Raw genomic sequence first — 18,243 nt, forward strand, 5'->3', positions numbered from 1 at the left:
TCTTGGGTCCCTTCTAATTCAGGATCTTATCCTTTACTAGGCTCATGTGACAAACATTATGCTAGTATGCTGATGATTAGTAATATTTTAATTTCTTACCCTCCTAAAGGATATTCACTTTTGAAAAAGATTTTTTCAAAAATGATGCCTTAACTCTAAGTTTCATAAACCATATTGTTTCCACAGAAAACTTGTCCTTTAGGATACTCCATGAAAATAAAAGGGTTGAAGACTCGCACAAGTCAGAGGGTCAGTAAATTTCAAAGCTGAGTGTGAACCCAGGCTTTCTGACTACAAACTCCACGAGCTTAACCATTGTGTCTGGAAAAAGGTATTTGGGTGCCTTACTAACAGTTCTTTGTTCTAGACCAAGTTTTGTAAATTTTTTCCTGTTTACTAGGTTGCTTTCAAGATGTACTTGGGAATTACACCAAGTGTGACCTGTAACAATTCAAGCAGAAATGAATTTTCCCTGATTCTAGACAAGAATCCTCTGGTGGAGTTTGTGGAAGAGCTCACTGCTGGGCGATCTTCTCTGTGCTACTGCAGTTTACTCTGTGGGATTATCAGAGGGGCCCTGGAAATGGTAAGGCACAGACTCTATTTTGCCAGGTATATTCATTATCTAGTGCTGTGTAACTACCCCCAAATGTAGCCTCTTAAAACAACAAATATTTATTATCTCACACAGTTTCTGAGGATCAGAAATCTGGTAGCAGCTTTGCTAGGTGGCTGTGATTCAAAGCCTTTCACAGCTTAATGCACATGCAATCAAGCGGTTGGTCAGGGCTGCAGTCTCTGAAGGCTTGACTAAGGCTGGGAATCTACTTCCAAGCTCACTCACATGGCTTCAGTGCCTTTCTCGCAGTCGCTTAGAGGCTTCATGAAATTCTTTGTCACATACGTCTCTTTGTAGATCTAATCACAACAGGTGCTGTCAACTCTGGGACAACGTTGGAGGGGACTACTTGAATGATAGGAGGCGGGGTCATTGTGAGCCTTTTTTTTTTTTTTTTTTTTTTTTTTTTTGCAGTACACGGGCCTCTCACTGTTGTGGCCTCTCCCGTTGTGGAGCACAGGCTCCGGACGCGCAGGCTCAGCGGCCATGGCTCACGGGCCCAGCCGCTCCACGGCACGTGGGATCTTCCCAGACCGGGGCACGAACCCGTGTCCCCTGCATCAGCAGGCGGACTCTCAACCACTGTGCCACCAGGGAAGCCCCATTGTGGGCCATTTTGGAGGCTGGCTTCCACACCTGAATTATTCATTGATTTAACTAAGACAGTGATCAGCATCTGTTAAGAGGCACGGAGCATACACAGATGAACAAAACACAGTTATTGCCCTTCAAGAATCTTCTGTCCAGTAGAGAAGTCAAATGACTTAGGGCCATGGGAGGACCTGGGGTGGGGTGGGGTGGAGTGGGGTGGGAGGTGGGCAGGGAAACTTTCCTAGGGAAACTCTGAACTGACATCTGAAAGATAAAAAGCAGTTAGGTGACGGTCTTGGGGTAAGAGGAAAATAATATTCCAGGTAAAAGGAAGACCTTGCCCAAAGGCACAAAAATAATATTTTGTTCAAGGGACAAGGAATTTTAATTAGTTCAGTGTGATTCACCTGTAGATTGGGGAAAAAAATCAGGTCCAAAATAGAACAAAGAAGTCTCTAGCTTTCATGGGTAACAGCTGATTATATGTGCTGAATGACAAATATGTATCAGACTTCATGTGGTCCCAAATATCCAAATAATTTCAATGTAGTCTTTTTGATTTTCAGTTAAATTATGACAAAGACAAAAAAGATCTTATGGGGAGAAAATGAGAGTGAATTTAGCTTCCATATTCCAAAGTGCACTGTACATCCTTCTGTTGGATGGTGAGCATCACAAAAGCATGGTTTTTGCACTCTACAGGAGCAGATAATTTGATACACCAAAGTCTACGGTTTAACAAATGCAGGCTGGTTGGCCACGGAATTCTTAGTGAGAGAGGGGAGTTAGGTAAGACTCAATAAATATTAATTAACTGCCTACTAGACCCAGGCTTTTTCACTTATTATTTGCTTTTACTAGGTATTTTTCAACACTTTTATTGGAGTATAATTGCTTTACATTGTTGTGTTAGTTGCTGCTGTATAATCAGCTATACATATACATATATCCCCATATCCCCTCCCTGTTGCATCTCCCTCCCACTCTCCCTATCCCACCCCTCTAGGTGGTCACAAAGCATGGAGCTGATCTCTCTGTGCTATGCGGCTGCTTCCCACTAGCTATCTATTTTACATTTGGTAGTGTATATATGTCCATGCCACTCTCTCACTTTGTCCCAGCTTACCCTCCCCCCTCCCCATGTCCTCAAGTCCATTCTCTACGTCTGCGTCTTTATTCCTGTCCTGCCCCTAGGTTCTTTGGAACCTTTTTTTTTTTTTTAGATTGCATATATATATGTTAGCATACTGTATTTGTTTTTCTCTTTCTGACTTACTTCACTCTGTATGACAGACTCTAGGTCTATCACCTCACTACAAATAACTCAATTTCATTTCTTTTTATGGTCGAGTAATATTCCATTGTATATATGTGCCACATCTTCTTTATCCATTCATCTGTCGATGGACACTTAGGTTGCTTCCATGTCCTGGCTATTGTAAATAGAGCTGCAATGAACATTGTGGTACATGTCTCTTTTTGAATTATGGTTTTCTCAGGGTATATGCCCAGTAGTGGGATTGCTGGGTCATATGGTAGTTCATATGTACAGTGCACTTTGAAATATGGAAGCTAAATTCACTCTCATTTTTTCCCCATAAGACCTTTTTTGTCTTTGTCATAATTTAACTACTAGATATTTTTTACTAGGTACTTTTGCTTATATCTTATTTATCCCAATGACTTAAAATAGCTGAACAGGTACTCTATTGAGGGTAGGTCAGCAATATGCTGCTCTTATGTGAGTATATTTTAATGAATAGAGAAGCAGGCCCTAGGGTTTGCTTCAGTGTCTGGGAAATGAGAAATGCTTTATCGTGGAAAAGAAGGTCTGGGTATCAAATATTCATGTCTATAATTTCGATTTTTAATTTTATACTTATAATTTATTTAGTTGGTGTTTTTTCACAGCTCTCAAAGCCATAAGTAATTGCTAAATGTTGTTAGGACAAGTGATTATGTTATTGAGCTAATGATAGAGTGATTTATATCAAGTCAATTGGAGAAAAATCATTTTAAGAAGCCATTTATCCTTGGAAGTTCTGCTTGGCAAGGCACATTGAGTCAAGGCTATCTTTGAGTTGGGAATTTGTGTTCTTCCTGAGATGGAGCCTTAGTTTAGACCTGCACTGTGAGCAAAAAGGGGCCCACATCCTGGGCTTGCCCCAGAATCGACCAAGTTGAGCCTGTCCTGGACCACCCCTCTCTTTGCACACTCACACAGAGAGCTGACCACAGCCAGATCATCAATGGAGGACACCCAGTAAAGGGCCCTTCATCCACAGAAAAAGCTCTTTTTTAAATCATTTTGTAAAGAAAGTCAGCTCTTTATGGGGTAAATCAAACTGAAAATAAAGACAGAAAAAATTAGAGGTTTTTTTTTTTAAAACCTGAATGACTCAAACCTGTTTATATTTTTTTCTTTTTGTCTTTCCTAGGTTCATTTGGCTGCTGATGTTACATTCTTGCAAGACAGACTAAAAGGTGGCAGTGTGACAGAAATAGGAATAATATTTCTGAAAAAGCTGGATGAGGAAAAATACAGATGGAAAAAATGAAGAATAGCATGCAAAATGTCACAGGCTGGCTGGTTGAGCAGTTAATATTAGCTAAACATATATAGCCATAGAAGTTTTGAATTGTTTAATAGCATGGGATTTAAAAGACTTATAAATCAGCCAGAAATTTGAAATGCAGGGCACTAAGATTTAAAGCTGTTTTTTTTTTTTTGCTTGTAAATCACACATTTTCAATCTCAAGTCTGCAAGATTTCATATACAAATAACTCCTTGTAAAATAGTAAGCATGAACTCTACATATTACATAATCCATTCTAAGAAAGTTTGTTTTTTTCATTTTCTTATGGTAATGAAAAAAAAGTATACGACCTACACAGTTGGTGTATTTATCCCTTCTTACTGGAAAAATGGATGAAATTATACAATATCAATGTCACTATATAAAGACAGTTTACAGATACTGTATATTGCATTCTCTATAGGAGCAGTACCATTTGTAACAATTTTCCATATTTTTGAGAAGCTGTACATATGACTTTTCTCATATATAGGCTTGGATTATATCTTCGGTCTCTTGAAGCTACTCTTGACTTGTAAACATCAAGGCAAACTATTTATTTGAATGTTAATTCTGAAATATTTTAAAATAACATTTAATTTTAATTCATTCAATTTTTAGATAGCTGGTAATAACCAAATTCCTTCCTTTTCTCAGGAAATATTACTGATGGTCAGGCCAGGAAATAAAATGAAAGGTAAAGAATGTTCTTTGAGAATACTTTCTTATCCCAAAGCTTATTTGGTTAGAAATTTTAGTATAATTTTTATCCCCTAAAAATCATACAAAGTATATTTTGTTTGTGACCAGAACATATTTAAAATTCAAAATGTACTGGATTAAATAAATGATCATCTTTACTAGACCATAAGCATATAGCAGTCCAGAATCTACTAGGCTCTGCGGAGAACTCAAATTATAAGTAAAAGCACCAATTAGTGTGGCACCATCAGTTAAAACTGGTGTAAGTAATAAGGTAGTGGTAGACCTCAACTAGGTCTCAGGATCCTGAAGATACAGTCCCAGTTCTGTTTCTAGTGGCTTCAGCTGATCCTGACTAGTGGCTAATCCTGGGCAAGGCACATCATCTCTCAGCCTCTCTCCATCTCTGTCTCTCTGTCAGTCTCTGTCTCTTTCTCACTTATCTGTAAAACGAGAGGATTGAATGTAGTAAATATCTAAAATTATATCAGTGAGTTTAAATGACATAAACAACCACCACTGAAATTCTACATTTTTGGACTTTAGAAGGCTATGGGGAAATTGTTTGTTCCCCACCTACTCAGCTATCTCTTCCAAAGGACATTGAGGTAGGTACTAAGGACAGAATAAGGTCACTGGGGCAACTGCAGCATCAATGGAAGGACTTTCAAACCAATACCACAGAAGACCAGGAGTAGAATCTGGAAGAAGAATGTTATCTGATAGCAGAAGTGATATCGTAAGCCATGGATTTTAAACGGATGCCTTCAAGGATGTTTGTCCACAATCCACCCCAAAACTTATTTTGGGATGTTTCCATCTTCTGCTCAGTTTCCTCTTTCTCCTCTATAGTACACTCACCCCTCCAGAAACCCAAGATATTCATGTCTAAGTGTCTCCCTCTGAAGTCAGCACTCAACAAGCTGTCTTGAAAATGTTCCGTGCCCTGGAATATTCTCCTACTTGTCTACACCTTCATCTCCTTTCTTTCCCAACCCAGCCATCAAAATTCGCTTCTCCCAGTCCTTTTATTACCCACCCCTTGAAGGCAGCTAATCTGATACTCTCCGTGGTGCTGAGTGTTGAAACTGGTGATTGCTTCAAGATGGGGTTTGTTCTCCATACTTTTTTGTTTTCCTCACCCTGGAGAGGGAGGCAAGTCTCTTGGCATTGAATTTATGCTATGAAAGGTGATCTATATAACCAAGAGAATGGCTCGTTTGTATTCAATCTTGAATTGCTCCATCTTGAAGAATGCAAGAATCTAGAAAGTGCCGTTCATTAGAATTATGAGAGACACATATATAAATTTTCTAATAACCACATTAAAAAGTAAAAAGAAACAGGTAATATAAATTTTAACAACATATTTTATTTAGACTAATTATCCAAAATATTATTTCAACATTTAGCTAATATAAAAATGATTATAGACATTTTACATTCTTTTTTATACTAAATCTTTGAACTCTAGTGTGTATTTTACACTTTTAGCACATCTCAATTCAATGCTAAGTTTTCAAAGTTTACAGTAAAATGCAGTCCTACCAAAATAATCAAACTGTGTTTAGTATTCTTTAGTAGCTTCAGTTTTTAAATCTAAATTAATTAAAATTAAACTAAAATAAAAATTCATTTCCTCAGTCACACTAGTCACATTGTAAGTGTGCAATAGCCATATGTGACTACAGCTACTGTAATATGTACACAGGTCTAGAATTCCCAGTCAAAGATCTATTGGATCTCCTTGACCTTGGACACAAAGAATAAGTGGGGAGGATCCAGGTTCATGGAGAGGGAAAGAGGAGATGAATAGAAAAGATAAAAGGTAAGGAGAAAGAGAACATCAGAGATCCATGAAATTCTATCTCTTCACAAACTGAAAGAGGATACATAAAAACAAAAATGCTTCATAGTAAAGAAAGGTTGCACACCACCCCCTGGGCTCCAAGTGTATTTTCATTGCCTTTGTGTAAAGCTGAGTCTTTAAACAAAGAACTTTTGGAAATTGCACAGTGTAACTACAGAGTTATATACTATTTTTATTTCATAAAAGCCTTCACTCTGAACCCCAAACCTTGATCAATGCAGAGATTTCTGTCATCTTGGCAAAGCCAAAGGGAAGAAAGGTTTGGGACAGAGGGATAGTTTCATGCTATTCAAATGACATCACCAGATGGTTCCTTGAGCTGTTTTCTGAGGAGACCTGCCTTGGTTGCCTGTTCACTGTTTAAAGATGCCAGGAATCAGACATACTTCCCTCAGCAGCCTGCACATTTATTTATTGTCTTCTCAAATCTCTCAGTTACACCCATTAGTTATTGGAAGCCTGGATCTCTTTAGCAGTTGGAATGGACTATTATGAATAAGTGGAAAGTTCCCCCTTCTCCTTCTTTATGAAGGACCAAAGCAGAAATTTGGAAAACCAGACACTTGAAGTGCAAATATAACATTAAAACCTTTGTAACCAAAGAGGTCCCTTTAACCAAGACCTGCTAAATGTTGAGTAACACAGCAAATGCTGAAAGATATAATGTTATTCATTGTTAAGGGTCTCTCGAGTTGGGACTGTAGACCCTGGGTGGCTGTGATAGTTCACAGCTTCATCCACCAGCTATGGAGGCTAATTCATTTCTTCTCAGTAACACTGAAGGAGTCCCTGACGAAGGCACCCTCCCAGTCCTAGGAACTTGGGACAACAAAAGACTCCCTTTTTAAAAAATGAGCCAAGTTTTCTTTACATGGCTTGGTTGCATATTCCTTAAAAAAATCTGTCCAGTTGTTGCACTTCCTCATTCTGGTAAACCTTCCAGAACTTTAACTGGACATGACCAATGGTTAACCTACAGTGGCTATGGCAAATAATCAGCAGACAGAAAAGGGATGCAGCCAGTATAATGTACCCCTCTAATGATCTGAAAAGGAAACCGTTCTTATTCAATCAGTAATAGTTACCCTAAAATTGAAAACAAGCCATAGCCACAACAATCATTAGCAAAATTTTATTTTTCAAGTGTTTCACTGACAGAAGACCAAAAAAATGCATCAACCATTGGAAATCCTTCACTAAAAACAGTTAAGAAATAAATGTCCTAGGATAATTCCTTGTTCTCCCTTAAACTCAGACTCTGTTTTTCCCAATTAAATCTTTCTTTGCTTTTCTTCCTTCAGTTTCTTTGTCTTCCATTTTTTCTTCTAGAAGCTCTGTTTCCACTACATACACTTCTCTTTCTTCCAAAGAAGTCTCTGCAACTCATTTACTTCCTTTTTTATTCTCTGTTTCAGTTCCTTTATTTTAATTATTCTTCATTTAATGGACACTTGTTGGCTGCCTGTATGTTTCCCTGTCCTAATAGAATGACATGTTTCTGTTCAGGTGCCCACCATTTTATTAGGCAACCCAACCCATCTACTTCAGAGGAAGTCATCCATACGTCCAGCTTCATTGCTATTACCTAGGTACAGTGGCTCTTTCCCAGTTTAAAATCTTGCCAGCCAGATCTAAGCCAATCGTGACATGGCATTCCCCAGACCACAGTCATTGCTGCTGACATAGGGAGGGGGACAAGGCTGAATGGACTGAAGAGAAGAAAAACCTGCCTGTTACATGAGGCAATAAATTTACTATATTCCTTAAGTAGTAGAGTTGGGTTTCTGTTACAGTAATGCAACAAGGTTCATTGCATGATAAATATGTGATAGGTCAGATAATTTGCAACATATTGGAGAATACCAAAGAGAATAAACTGCTTATTATTACATTTTTCACATGGTTGAATGCTCAATGAAATAAAATTTGCATTGACAATAGCTCTTTTCCTCACAGAGAAGAAAAGGTTACAGGACAGAGAGAATAGAACTAGCATTATGGTGTGCATCCACAGAGCACAGGTTCCAGAAAAAGGAGATTTCATAGAAAAAAGACATTTTCAATCAGTGGTAGCTCGTAAAAAAAACCCCACAAAAAACTCATACATTTCAGGTTCTTCCTTCAACTATTTCTACTGGAAACTTAAATCACATCCGGAGTCACTTGAGGATTTCCAACTCGGAATCCTTCTGATTTCTGGAGCCTCCCAAGTGGCCTGAATCTTTCAAGCCAGCAGACTGTACTTAGTGACTTGCTATTTCCTTGTAGCATGTGAACCACATAGATTTTAATGACTTAAAAGAGGAAGTGCTAATTCCCAGTGGTCCGTATATTCCAAACAATAGAAGCACTTGGAAATGCTGCTTTCTTGGTTTTGGATTCAATTAAGATTTTTATCAGGTGCTAGGTACGTTAATTATGTGGTATGTCACTTAATATTCATAATAATCTGTGAGGCATTAAGTTGGTAACAGGGAGAGAAAAGGAGTTGGATATGAAACTACAAAGGGCCTAAATTTGCCTGCTTTAAGTGTATTATTCGTGGGACCGGAAGTCCAGGGAGTTGGCAATGTCTCCCGAGTATCTAGCTTGGGAGGCTGGGTGAGGGATGCAGGAAGAGGCGGCAGCTTAGGAAAGAAGCTAATAAGCTTTGAATATTTTGAGTTTGAGGTGCCTTTGAAACACCCAAACAACACGAGGAGCTCAGGAGAGAGGTCTGAACTGAAGATGGATTTTGGAGTCATCAGTATGCAAATAATAGTAAAAGCAGAGGATGAGGATGGCAGCATCCAGGGAGAGCATGGACTTCAGAAAATACAAGGAGCGAAGATAGAATCGTGAGAAATACCGCCATTCAAGAGGCAGCAAGAGAAGAAGAGCACGAGGGAGGCTGGACTTCTAGTCAGAGACGGAGATGGGAGAAACTGGTGACACTGAGACCAAGAGAGTTTCAAGGAGAGTAGAATGGTCAGAGGTATTAGGTGCCACAGGACAGCCAAGAAAGTTAGTCCAGAAAAGGGACATTGGACTTGATGAGGAGGTCTTTGCCTCGGATCAACAGGGCACGATGGAGACAGCAGCCTCATTGCAGTGGATTGAAGGGTCAGTGGCAGGTGAGATACTGGTGTAAATGATTCTTGGAACTTGACTGTAACTGGAAAGAGAAGTAGGATACTGGTATAAAGTTGGGCTGTTTGCTCTTTTATTTTTATTTTTTACGAATGCAGGCATAGAAAAATATAAGAGAGAGAGAATGATTGACAAAGCAAAGTTGTCAGAAGGTAGAAGGGGACGAGATCCAGATCATAAGAGAAAAGTTCGACTCTGAACAGCAGAAAGACCACCCCTTCCTCTGAGAAAAAGCGATGGCGGTGAGAATGCGCATAAATAGGAATGGGATTGGAGGTGTTAGGGGAAGAGCTTAGAGCTCCTGACCACTGGCCTCAATCTTCACTGTGAAGCAAGATTCATGGTCTTTGTGGAGATGGAGCGGGGGTGTAGGCTGGATGAGGACACCTCCTGGGGCAGGTCACAGCCCACCCTCTCAGCAAGCACACCCGGAAGTAGAAAATACCCCAGCCTTCAGCTTGAATGACTGTACACATGCCTGGGGAGAAAATACAGATCACCTTTACTTCCCCTGTGCTCTAATGAACCATTCTCCCCTCGCACCAACACAAAGGGGATAACAGCCTCACTGCATGCTCTGACCTGAGACTCCACCTGGATCAAAAGCGGGATTCCCTGTGTCTCGGAAGGAGATTGGGAAATTTAGCTCTTTTAAGGAGCTCTTCCCTGCAGCGGGCACTAGATTTGTGGCTACAAAGTTACCCCAGGGACTCCTGCATTCTGAAACTGTTGATGGTGTACACAGAAAAGTGACTACTAAGGAAAGCCATAGAAAGCCACATAACTGGACTACAAAGCCTTGTAAGGTGATTTTCCCAAAGATGTAAAAGAAATGGCACTGTTCCTCTTTGGGAAATATTTTTCAAGGGTTCACACAGAATCCTGCAAAAAGCTGACAAATGCCACTATTGAAGGAAAAAAACAAAACAGGAAAAGCAGCACAAAAGCTGGAGCCAAAAAGGAAAAAGTGTCCATGGACATAATTTTTACTGCTGCAGAGACACTTAAAAACTAACAGAAAGAAACAAATCCCCATCCTGAATGTCAGCAGTCCCTAAAAACTATAACCTGTGCCTGCCTTGTGACTACCTAAGACATTTCAGACAGTTTGGAAGCGTTCCAGCTCTAAACAATGTGCTTTTCAACCCCCTTGAGAGGTGGGAAATTGCCTCTTTAAACTTTTCTAAGCAGCCACCGGGGGGAGTCCTTCAAGAGGATGTCAAATCAAAATGAATGAACTGGGGGGAAAAGGAGGCCAAAACTAGTTGCTTGAGTTTACACAGCTCTGGGGACAATTCTTTGCCAAGAATTCAACTTCTCCGGGTCCAATGGTTTCTACGCATGGACTGGGCCAGCCGTCTCTTGGCAAAGATTTGTGATACTCTATAACTGAAAGTTAAATGTACTTGAACACGATGATATGCCTGGTAGCTACCTTTTAGAGGTAAAAATATTTGCAGCAGATCTGGCTTGGCAGCAGGAATATAGACAATACAATAACTCAGAGAGTTCTTTCCAGCTCTGGGATGGTAGATTTTATAGAAAAAGCTACAAAGATAAAAATTTAGTACCAAACATGGTCTTGGGGATTATCTAAAGTATCCTGCTTTTTAAAAAATTAATAAAGGGCTTCCCTGGTGGCGCAGTGGTTGAGAGTCCACCTGCCGATGCGGGGAACACGGGTTCGTGCCCCGGTCCGGGAAGATCCCACATGCCGCGGAGCGGCTGGGCCCGTGAGCCATGGCCGCTGAGCCTGCGCGTCCGGAGCCTGTGCTCTGCAACGGGAGAGGCCACAACAGTGAGAGGCCCCCGTACCACAAAAAAAAAAAAAAAGAAAAAAGAAAAAAGAAAAAAAATTAATAAAGTTACTGAGACCTGAAAGGTTGATAATGATGTCAGGAGGAAGACCCCAGAGCAAATTAAATAATTACTAGTCTATGGATTTGCTTATAGAGACACAGGCACGCTCTAGCTCGCACTACATCCTCAGGAACCTTTCTTAGTCACTTATCAACCTTCACCTTTCACTTGGCTCCTTCTCATAAGCCTAAAAGTATGCTCAAGTCTCCACCATCCTAAAAAAAACATTCTTGACACTGCTTACTTAACAGACAATTGATACCTCCTTCATCCTTTCACTGGCAAATTTTAAGAAAATGTGATGTAGCAGAAAGAGTGTTTTATGGACTGAATGTTTGCCTCCCCCGAAATGTCATATGTTGAAGCCTTAACCCCAATGTGATAATATTTGGAGGTAGGACCTTTAGGAGGCAATTAAGGTTAGATTAGGTCTTGAGAGTGAGGCCCTCATGATGGGATTAATTCTCTTACGAGAAGAGAGACATAAGATATCTCTCTCCTGGCCTTCTGAGGATACAACAGGGCAGCCATCTGCAAACCAGGAAGAAGTCTCTCACCAGAATCTGCTGGCCCCTTGATGCTGAACTTCCCAGCCTCCAGAACTGTGAGGGATAAATGTGTTTTGTTGTTTAAGCCACCAAGTCTATGGAATTTTGTTATAGCAGCCCAAACAAAGGCAGAGTGCCAGCTTTGAAACTGGACAATTCTATGTTAAAATATTTGTCTTAAAATTTCTCTATCCTGATTCTTCTCCTCTATTTTAGCTGGCTATTAATTCTAAGTCTCCTTCATTCTCCTCCAGTTCCTCTTTCTTCCCAAAATTTTGATATATGCAGACTCCATGGTTGGCATTTTTCTCAAGGTAGACATTTCCCCTGGATAGTACAACCCTTACACAGAAAACCTCTCCTCTCTACCTCTTCACTCACCTGCTCCTATTCCCTACTGGTCACTCCACCTAGATGTTCCAGAAGCATGTATTTTGTGTGTCCAAAACTCAACTTGTTATTTCCTCTCACTCTCTGTTAAATCATTCAGGGCAATGCTGAAGAATTCGGTTACTAAATATACAAGGCCGTTTGTGCCTCTGTTCCTTTTCACATGCTGTTCCTTCATCCTGCAATGGTCTTCCCCTGCTTGTACACCTGGTAAATAATTCATCTTCCAAAAACCTCTACAGGTCTCGTGTTCTCTAAAACCTTCCCTTATCATCTCTCTCCAACTCCTTGGTCAATTTATATCTTGCCCCCTTCCATAAATACCTGAGGCAACTCTCAGAGAAATTATCACTCTACTATTTCTCTGACATGTACACACATTAATCTTTGCACAAATCCCATTACATTTTAATGATTTGATTCCAGGGCTGCCCATCCCCTACTAGACTATGATCATGTAATGAATGCTTAATAAATGTTAATTAAATCAATCTGTCTCCCGTTTCAAAAGTTTTTGGAGTGACATTGCAAAGAGAAGGAAAAGCTAAAATGAAGAAAATCTATTCAATAACTGGAATATTGTTTTTCATACTTTAAATCAGTAGTCAACAAAATAGTCACCAGAACTGATTAAAGTTGTCACTAGAAATTTTGTTTCATCTCAAAACACAAAAATGTTCTTCTCAAAGAGCAGATTATTATGGCTCCAGTCATAGGGTTGTTTTTCATCAGTTCAGAAAACACTGGAAGATCTTAAGTGAAAGTTAATATCATGTAAATATTCCTCTCTGTACCTGTAAGGACCATATTTGAGGGGTCCCTGGAAAAGGATTTGACATTGCAAAAGACGTAAAGCACCTGTTAGTAAATTGGTGACATTTACAGACTCTTTCCATACATTTTAGTGATTATTTTAGTAATTATCTTATTTCTCTTTTCTTTCAAAATTTACTTTAAAAAATGTATTCGTGCAAACAATCTAAAGCATCACATGAGTGTGAATCATCTGCCTGCCTCTCCTCCCTGACCTCCATCACTTTTACCTTTTACCACTTCCTGCTTCACCTCAGCATCTCCTCTCTACTCTTGTGACCGATTCTTCTGTCATTTACTTCACCTTTATACATAAAATGCTTATATAGCTCTTTATTTTTTCAGTTTGAGATATTATTTTTTTATTTGACACAAGAAATATAAGGCTTTCTCACACACAGCCTCCATCCTAACCACACACATAGGCAAACTTCCGGACTGTCATCCCTCCTACTATGGTGTAATTGGGGTTAGATCAATATTCGGTGGTTACATTACCAAGACTGTGTAAACACTATCGACCACTGGACCATGCAGCACAGTAAGAGTAGGTTTCCTTTCCTCTACAACTTTTCCCTAGAGTTAATAATAGAAGAGTCTTTACATTTTCTTAGCTTTCTCTATTCTTATCAGTAATCCTTAAATTCTTTCCCCACATGCATAAATCTCCTCTTAATATTTTCAAACACATTAAGTTCTCTATCAATTTATCTTCTTAGTGATAGTCTCTCTCAAGCCTTTTGATGTTGTCTTGTTGCTTACCTATTGCAGTGGGAAAAAAATGTACTCAAAATTTAAAATAAGATTTTGATGCTGCTGAGAGCTGCAATTCAGGAATGAAGAAGTGGCGATTACCAGCCAGTAGTTGGGCATTTACAAATCCAGATTCCTTAACCCATCAAAATCACAGTTCTTTTATACACGAGTACAGTGTAAAACTCTCTTCAAAAATTGCCTCATGGTCAGCAAGAGTGTCAACCTGTGACACTCAGCTAAGAGCAAATGAGATATAATGTCATAAAACAACAGGTGGGAGAATGGACCTTAGAGACATAAGTTACTTCAAAAGGCAGTGAATTGGGCTTCCCTGGTGGCGCAGTGGTTGGGAGTCTGCCTGCCGATGCAAGGGACACAGGTTCGTGCCCCGGTTCGGGAGGATCCCACATACCATGAAGCGGCTGGGCCCGTGAGCCATGGCCACTGAGCCTGCGCATCTGGAGCCTGTGCTCCACAACGGGAGAGGCCACAACAGTGAGAGGCCCGCATACTGTAAAAAAAAAAAAAAAAAAAAAAAAGGCAGTGAATTATTTACCCTTTGCTGTGTAACAAATCACCCCATAATTTTAAAATAATTAATGATCTAAGAACAATAATTATCTCACAGTCTCTGGGGGTCAAGAATTCAGAAGCAGTTTAGCTGGGTCATTCTGGTTCAGGGTTTCTCTCAAGGCTGCCATCAGGCTGTCAGCAGAGTCCGTAGCCATCTGAAGGCTTGACTAGAGCTGGAGGATTTGATTTCGAGACAGGCCATTCACATGGCTATTGGTAGGAAATTTCAATTTCTCACCACATGGGCTTCTCCTGAGGCTGCTCTATCACCCTCACAACCCAGTAACTGAATTCCACCAGAGAGAAATCCAGGAGAGAGAGAGAAAGGACGCTGCAACATCTTTTATGACCTAGGTTCTGAAGACACTTGATATCATCACTTCCACTTTTTTCCCATTCGTCAGAAATGAGTCACTAAGTCCAGCTCACAATCAAGTAAGGTAATTCATCTCTATCTCTTGAAGGAAGGAGTTTCAGAGAATCTGTGGACAACGTTTTATAAACACCACATGCTATTTGAAAGGTGTCACAGTGATTTTCCCATAAAATATTAAGAATGCATAATTTTGTTGTTTTTAACTTTCTTCCTTTCTGACCCTTGACTAACCCAGATAGGGCTAATCTTATTATCAGGGGTTAATTTTACCATCATTTTTGTCTTTTCCTCTCACTATCCTCTTAGAGATTCTCTTCCCCTCTATCTTCTATGGGATCCTTTGTTTCCTTGATCCTATGACTTTCCTTTCTCCGTGTCCTCCCTCTTCTGAAAGAGTGCATACCTTAGTAGCTTCATGATAAAGAGTGAATAGGGAATAAAGTTTGTGAAAACATGATCATCTAGCTTCCAGATATTTTTCAGAAGTTCAGTGCCATTTGATTTTGGATTCTTGGTCTATTATTTCTCTCTGGAAAACTTTAGGATCTTCTTATCCCCATTGTTCCAAAATTGCACCATGATGCATCTCACTGTGGCTCTGTGTCCTTCTACTGTGCTGATCACCTGATAAACTCTTCAATCTAGAAATCCATCTTCCATTTGGTGAAAACATTGAATTATTTCTTTGATGATTTCTTATCCTATTCTATCCATTTTCCCTGCTTTCTGCTAAGCTCTTATTAGTAGGATGTTAGATCTCCTAGACTAGTTCTCTCTCTCTCTCTCTCTCTCTTTTTAACTTTTCTCTCTTTTCCATCTCTTTATATTAATATTTTACATCCTGAGAGATTTCCTCAAGTTTATCTTCCAAACCATCTATTGCATTTTTAATTTCTGTTATCATGTTAATTTTCAAGAACTCTTTTGTCCTTCAAAAGTTTTAAATACAATTCTATTCTCATTTCATACATGTCATGTCTCCTGTTACATCTCTAAAATCATTATTGGTCATCTTTTTAAAGTTTTCTTATGAGTACATAGTGTCTGTTTCCTCCAAGTAACTTTTTCCATTTGTTTTGGCTTCTGCCTCTCATACTTTTTTCAAATCTCTGGAGCTCCTTGGTTATCCACCCATATTGGATAAAATATGAACTTTAGTGGAGCTTGTAGATTATGGCCTTCAACATAGAATAATAAATTGAGGGACTTATTATATTATTTTTTATCTTAATAAACATTTTACTTTAGAATAGCTTTAGATTTATAGACCCGGCAAACCATTAATTTGTTTTCTCCTCTTCTGGATCATTTTATGAGGATTCATTGGGAGTGGGATACAGATTGCAGTAAGGAAATTTTTTTCCAAAGATTCCAACTTGGTGATGTTTCAGCTAGGATTTTTGAAAGTCCATCAAAGTACATTATTTCTTCTCCAGTTTCACTTTGTCTCAGCCCTGCTGGACTGATCTAGACCTGGCTTTGACATCTAGTTTCAGAGTTAAATACTCTACTTTCTGACTCTCTCAAGAGTTGGATAGCAACTGAGTTAGAGAATTGGGAAAGGCAGGCAGCTATGGGAAGGATCCTTGACAGCTTGGTTTCCGGACATTCTTCTGTCTTATGGGGCTGTGACAGGGGAGTGTTAATAGTTTCTGCTGGTCTTTCCTGGAGCCAGGTATCTCCCATGAAACATAGGGAGCATCTGCAAAGTGAGGCCTGTTTGCTTGGATGCTTTCCTGAGTCTGTCCTTGTACAGTGCAGAATGTTTTGTGGTGGTGGCTGTTCTGGACCCAGGCTTCAGTCTGCAAGCAGGCGGGCTGGCAGTGGGCAGGATAATATCTATGGGCAGCTGGTGGGCTTTGCTTTGGGCCCCAAGCACATTCTCTGCTTAAGGGAAAGGGGTCTGTGATCTCCTTGGCTCTGGGTGTGAACGGGCAATGGGTGTGAATGCTTATGGCTTTTGCTGGATGTGCTTTTTCAATGAGATCATTCCAGAATTACATTCCTGTGAAATATTTCACTCAGGATGTGAAGCTAGATTTGTGTGAGAGCCCCGGCACTAAAACTCAGGGCTCAGAGAGGGGCAGGAATGATAACCAAGACAAACAGCTCTTCTTTAGAAGAAGGCAAGGCAGAAGGAGAGAGAAAACAGTTGTTAATTTCGCATCTTAAACTGGTGCACTGTAAGCACCCCAGGAAGTCAGGATTGCCACTCAGACCATGGAGAGGGCAGATGTGATGTTACTTGCCCCAGCTGCCTGCCACCCCCGAGCAGTATGGCAAGTTGGGGAATTTAAATGTGAACCTCAAAATGTGTCACTTTATTGAGGTTTCTTCTCTTGGGCAGTCAAATTTGCTAGATATGACTCTTCTGACCTACTGCTTGAAGAATGTGAGCCTGAATGCCAGCATTCTGGGAGCCAGGTTGGGGAAAATAAAATTCAGTATGTATATTTTAACTTTTATTTCACTTTGTTCAATATAGTATCCCTGTCTTCAACTATCCTGTTGTCTCAGTTCAGAAAATTTTTGAAAAACTTTATCTAGAGATTAAAACCCCCGTTTTTGCTAAGGTAGGGAGAAGCAGTTGTCCAGCTTCTTGGAATGGCAGCAGAGGTCTGAGAGACCAGTTCTTCTTAAACAAGCTTTCAACCAATCCTGCTTATAACTCTGCTGCCAGACCCATTTCCAGAGGTGACTGTTGCTGCTAAATCCTGATCGTTTTGTACAGATTGTATGGTACAAATCATATTGCTTCTTATCTTTCTCCAGTTCTGGCTTGGGATTCAGATTTCTCAGGCCTGGTAGTACAGTCACCACTTACCACCTGCTTTCCAACTTCCAAAAAAAGTGTTGCCTTTTCCTCTCCTGTTCTCTGGTTGCTTTATGACATGAAAAAAGATCATTTTATTTTGTTTGCTTGTGGTTGAATATGTACTTTCAAACCAACAATTTAAACCAGAAGTACCTCTTTGGGTAGCCTTTCACTGCCAATGATTGCATTTATCAAGCACTCCTTAAGCAAGTATAAATTATTGAATCTCAAATTGGAGTGGAGATATAGAGGATGTGCAGTAAAGGTTTACATTTTTAGAAAATAAAATTCCTATTTTATAGAGAGAGATTCAGCACACATCTGCAGGGAGAGTTAGGCAGCTTCTAGCTGGGATAAATGTGCCTATGAGGCTGGAAGGGTTGTGGAATTTTGTTGGTATGTACAGTGGCAAGCAGATTTAAAGTTAAAGCATGTGGACTCAAAGTTAGTCTTCTTAGAAGACTAACATAGGAATTGAATAAAAAGCAGTTGTTTCATCAAGAGTTCTGGAGCAGAGCTGGGAGCTGAGAAAGGGGTTACGATTGTTTTGATTTTTTAAGAGGAGAAACATCTGTTTTTTATTTTATGCACTGCCCTCTTTCCAAGTGCTTTTAAGTATCTTTA

General features: G+C 39.8%; 1 protein-coding gene across 1 annotated transcript; it reads left to right on the forward strand.

The window, feature by feature from the left end:
* Positions 1–406: 406 nt before the first annotated feature.
* On the forward strand, positions 407–3,768 carry TRAPPC3L (trafficking protein particle complex subunit 3L). The gene is made up of 2 exons (XM_060115360.1): positions 407–586; positions 3,649–3,768. Exons 1-2 carry the CDS (start codon positions 413–415, stop codon positions 3,766–3,768), a joined length of 294 nt encoding a protein of 97 aa, XP_059971343.1. The 5' UTR covers positions 407–412.
* Positions 3,769–18,243: the final 14,475 nt, after the last annotated feature.

The sequence above is a fragment of the Mesoplodon densirostris genome, chromosome 12 (genome assembly GCF_025265405.1).
Source record: "Mesoplodon densirostris isolate mMesDen1 chromosome 12, mMesDen1 primary haplotype, whole genome shotgun sequence".
In the NCBI taxonomy this organism is placed as follows: Eukaryota; Metazoa; Chordata; class Mammalia; order Artiodactyla; family Ziphiidae; genus Mesoplodon; species Mesoplodon densirostris.

What these genes read in the sequence shown, in the direction of transcription:
- TRAPPC3L (XM_060115360.1), top strand. Translation starts at nt 413, where the DNA reads ATGTACTTGGGAATTACACCAAGTGTGACCTGTAACAATTCAAGCAGA. An exon ending in TCAGAGGGGCCCTGGAAATG is followed by an intron (nt 587 to 3,648) that starts GTAAGGCACAGA and finishes TGTCTTTCCTAG; the next exon opens with GTTCATTTGGCTGCTGATGT.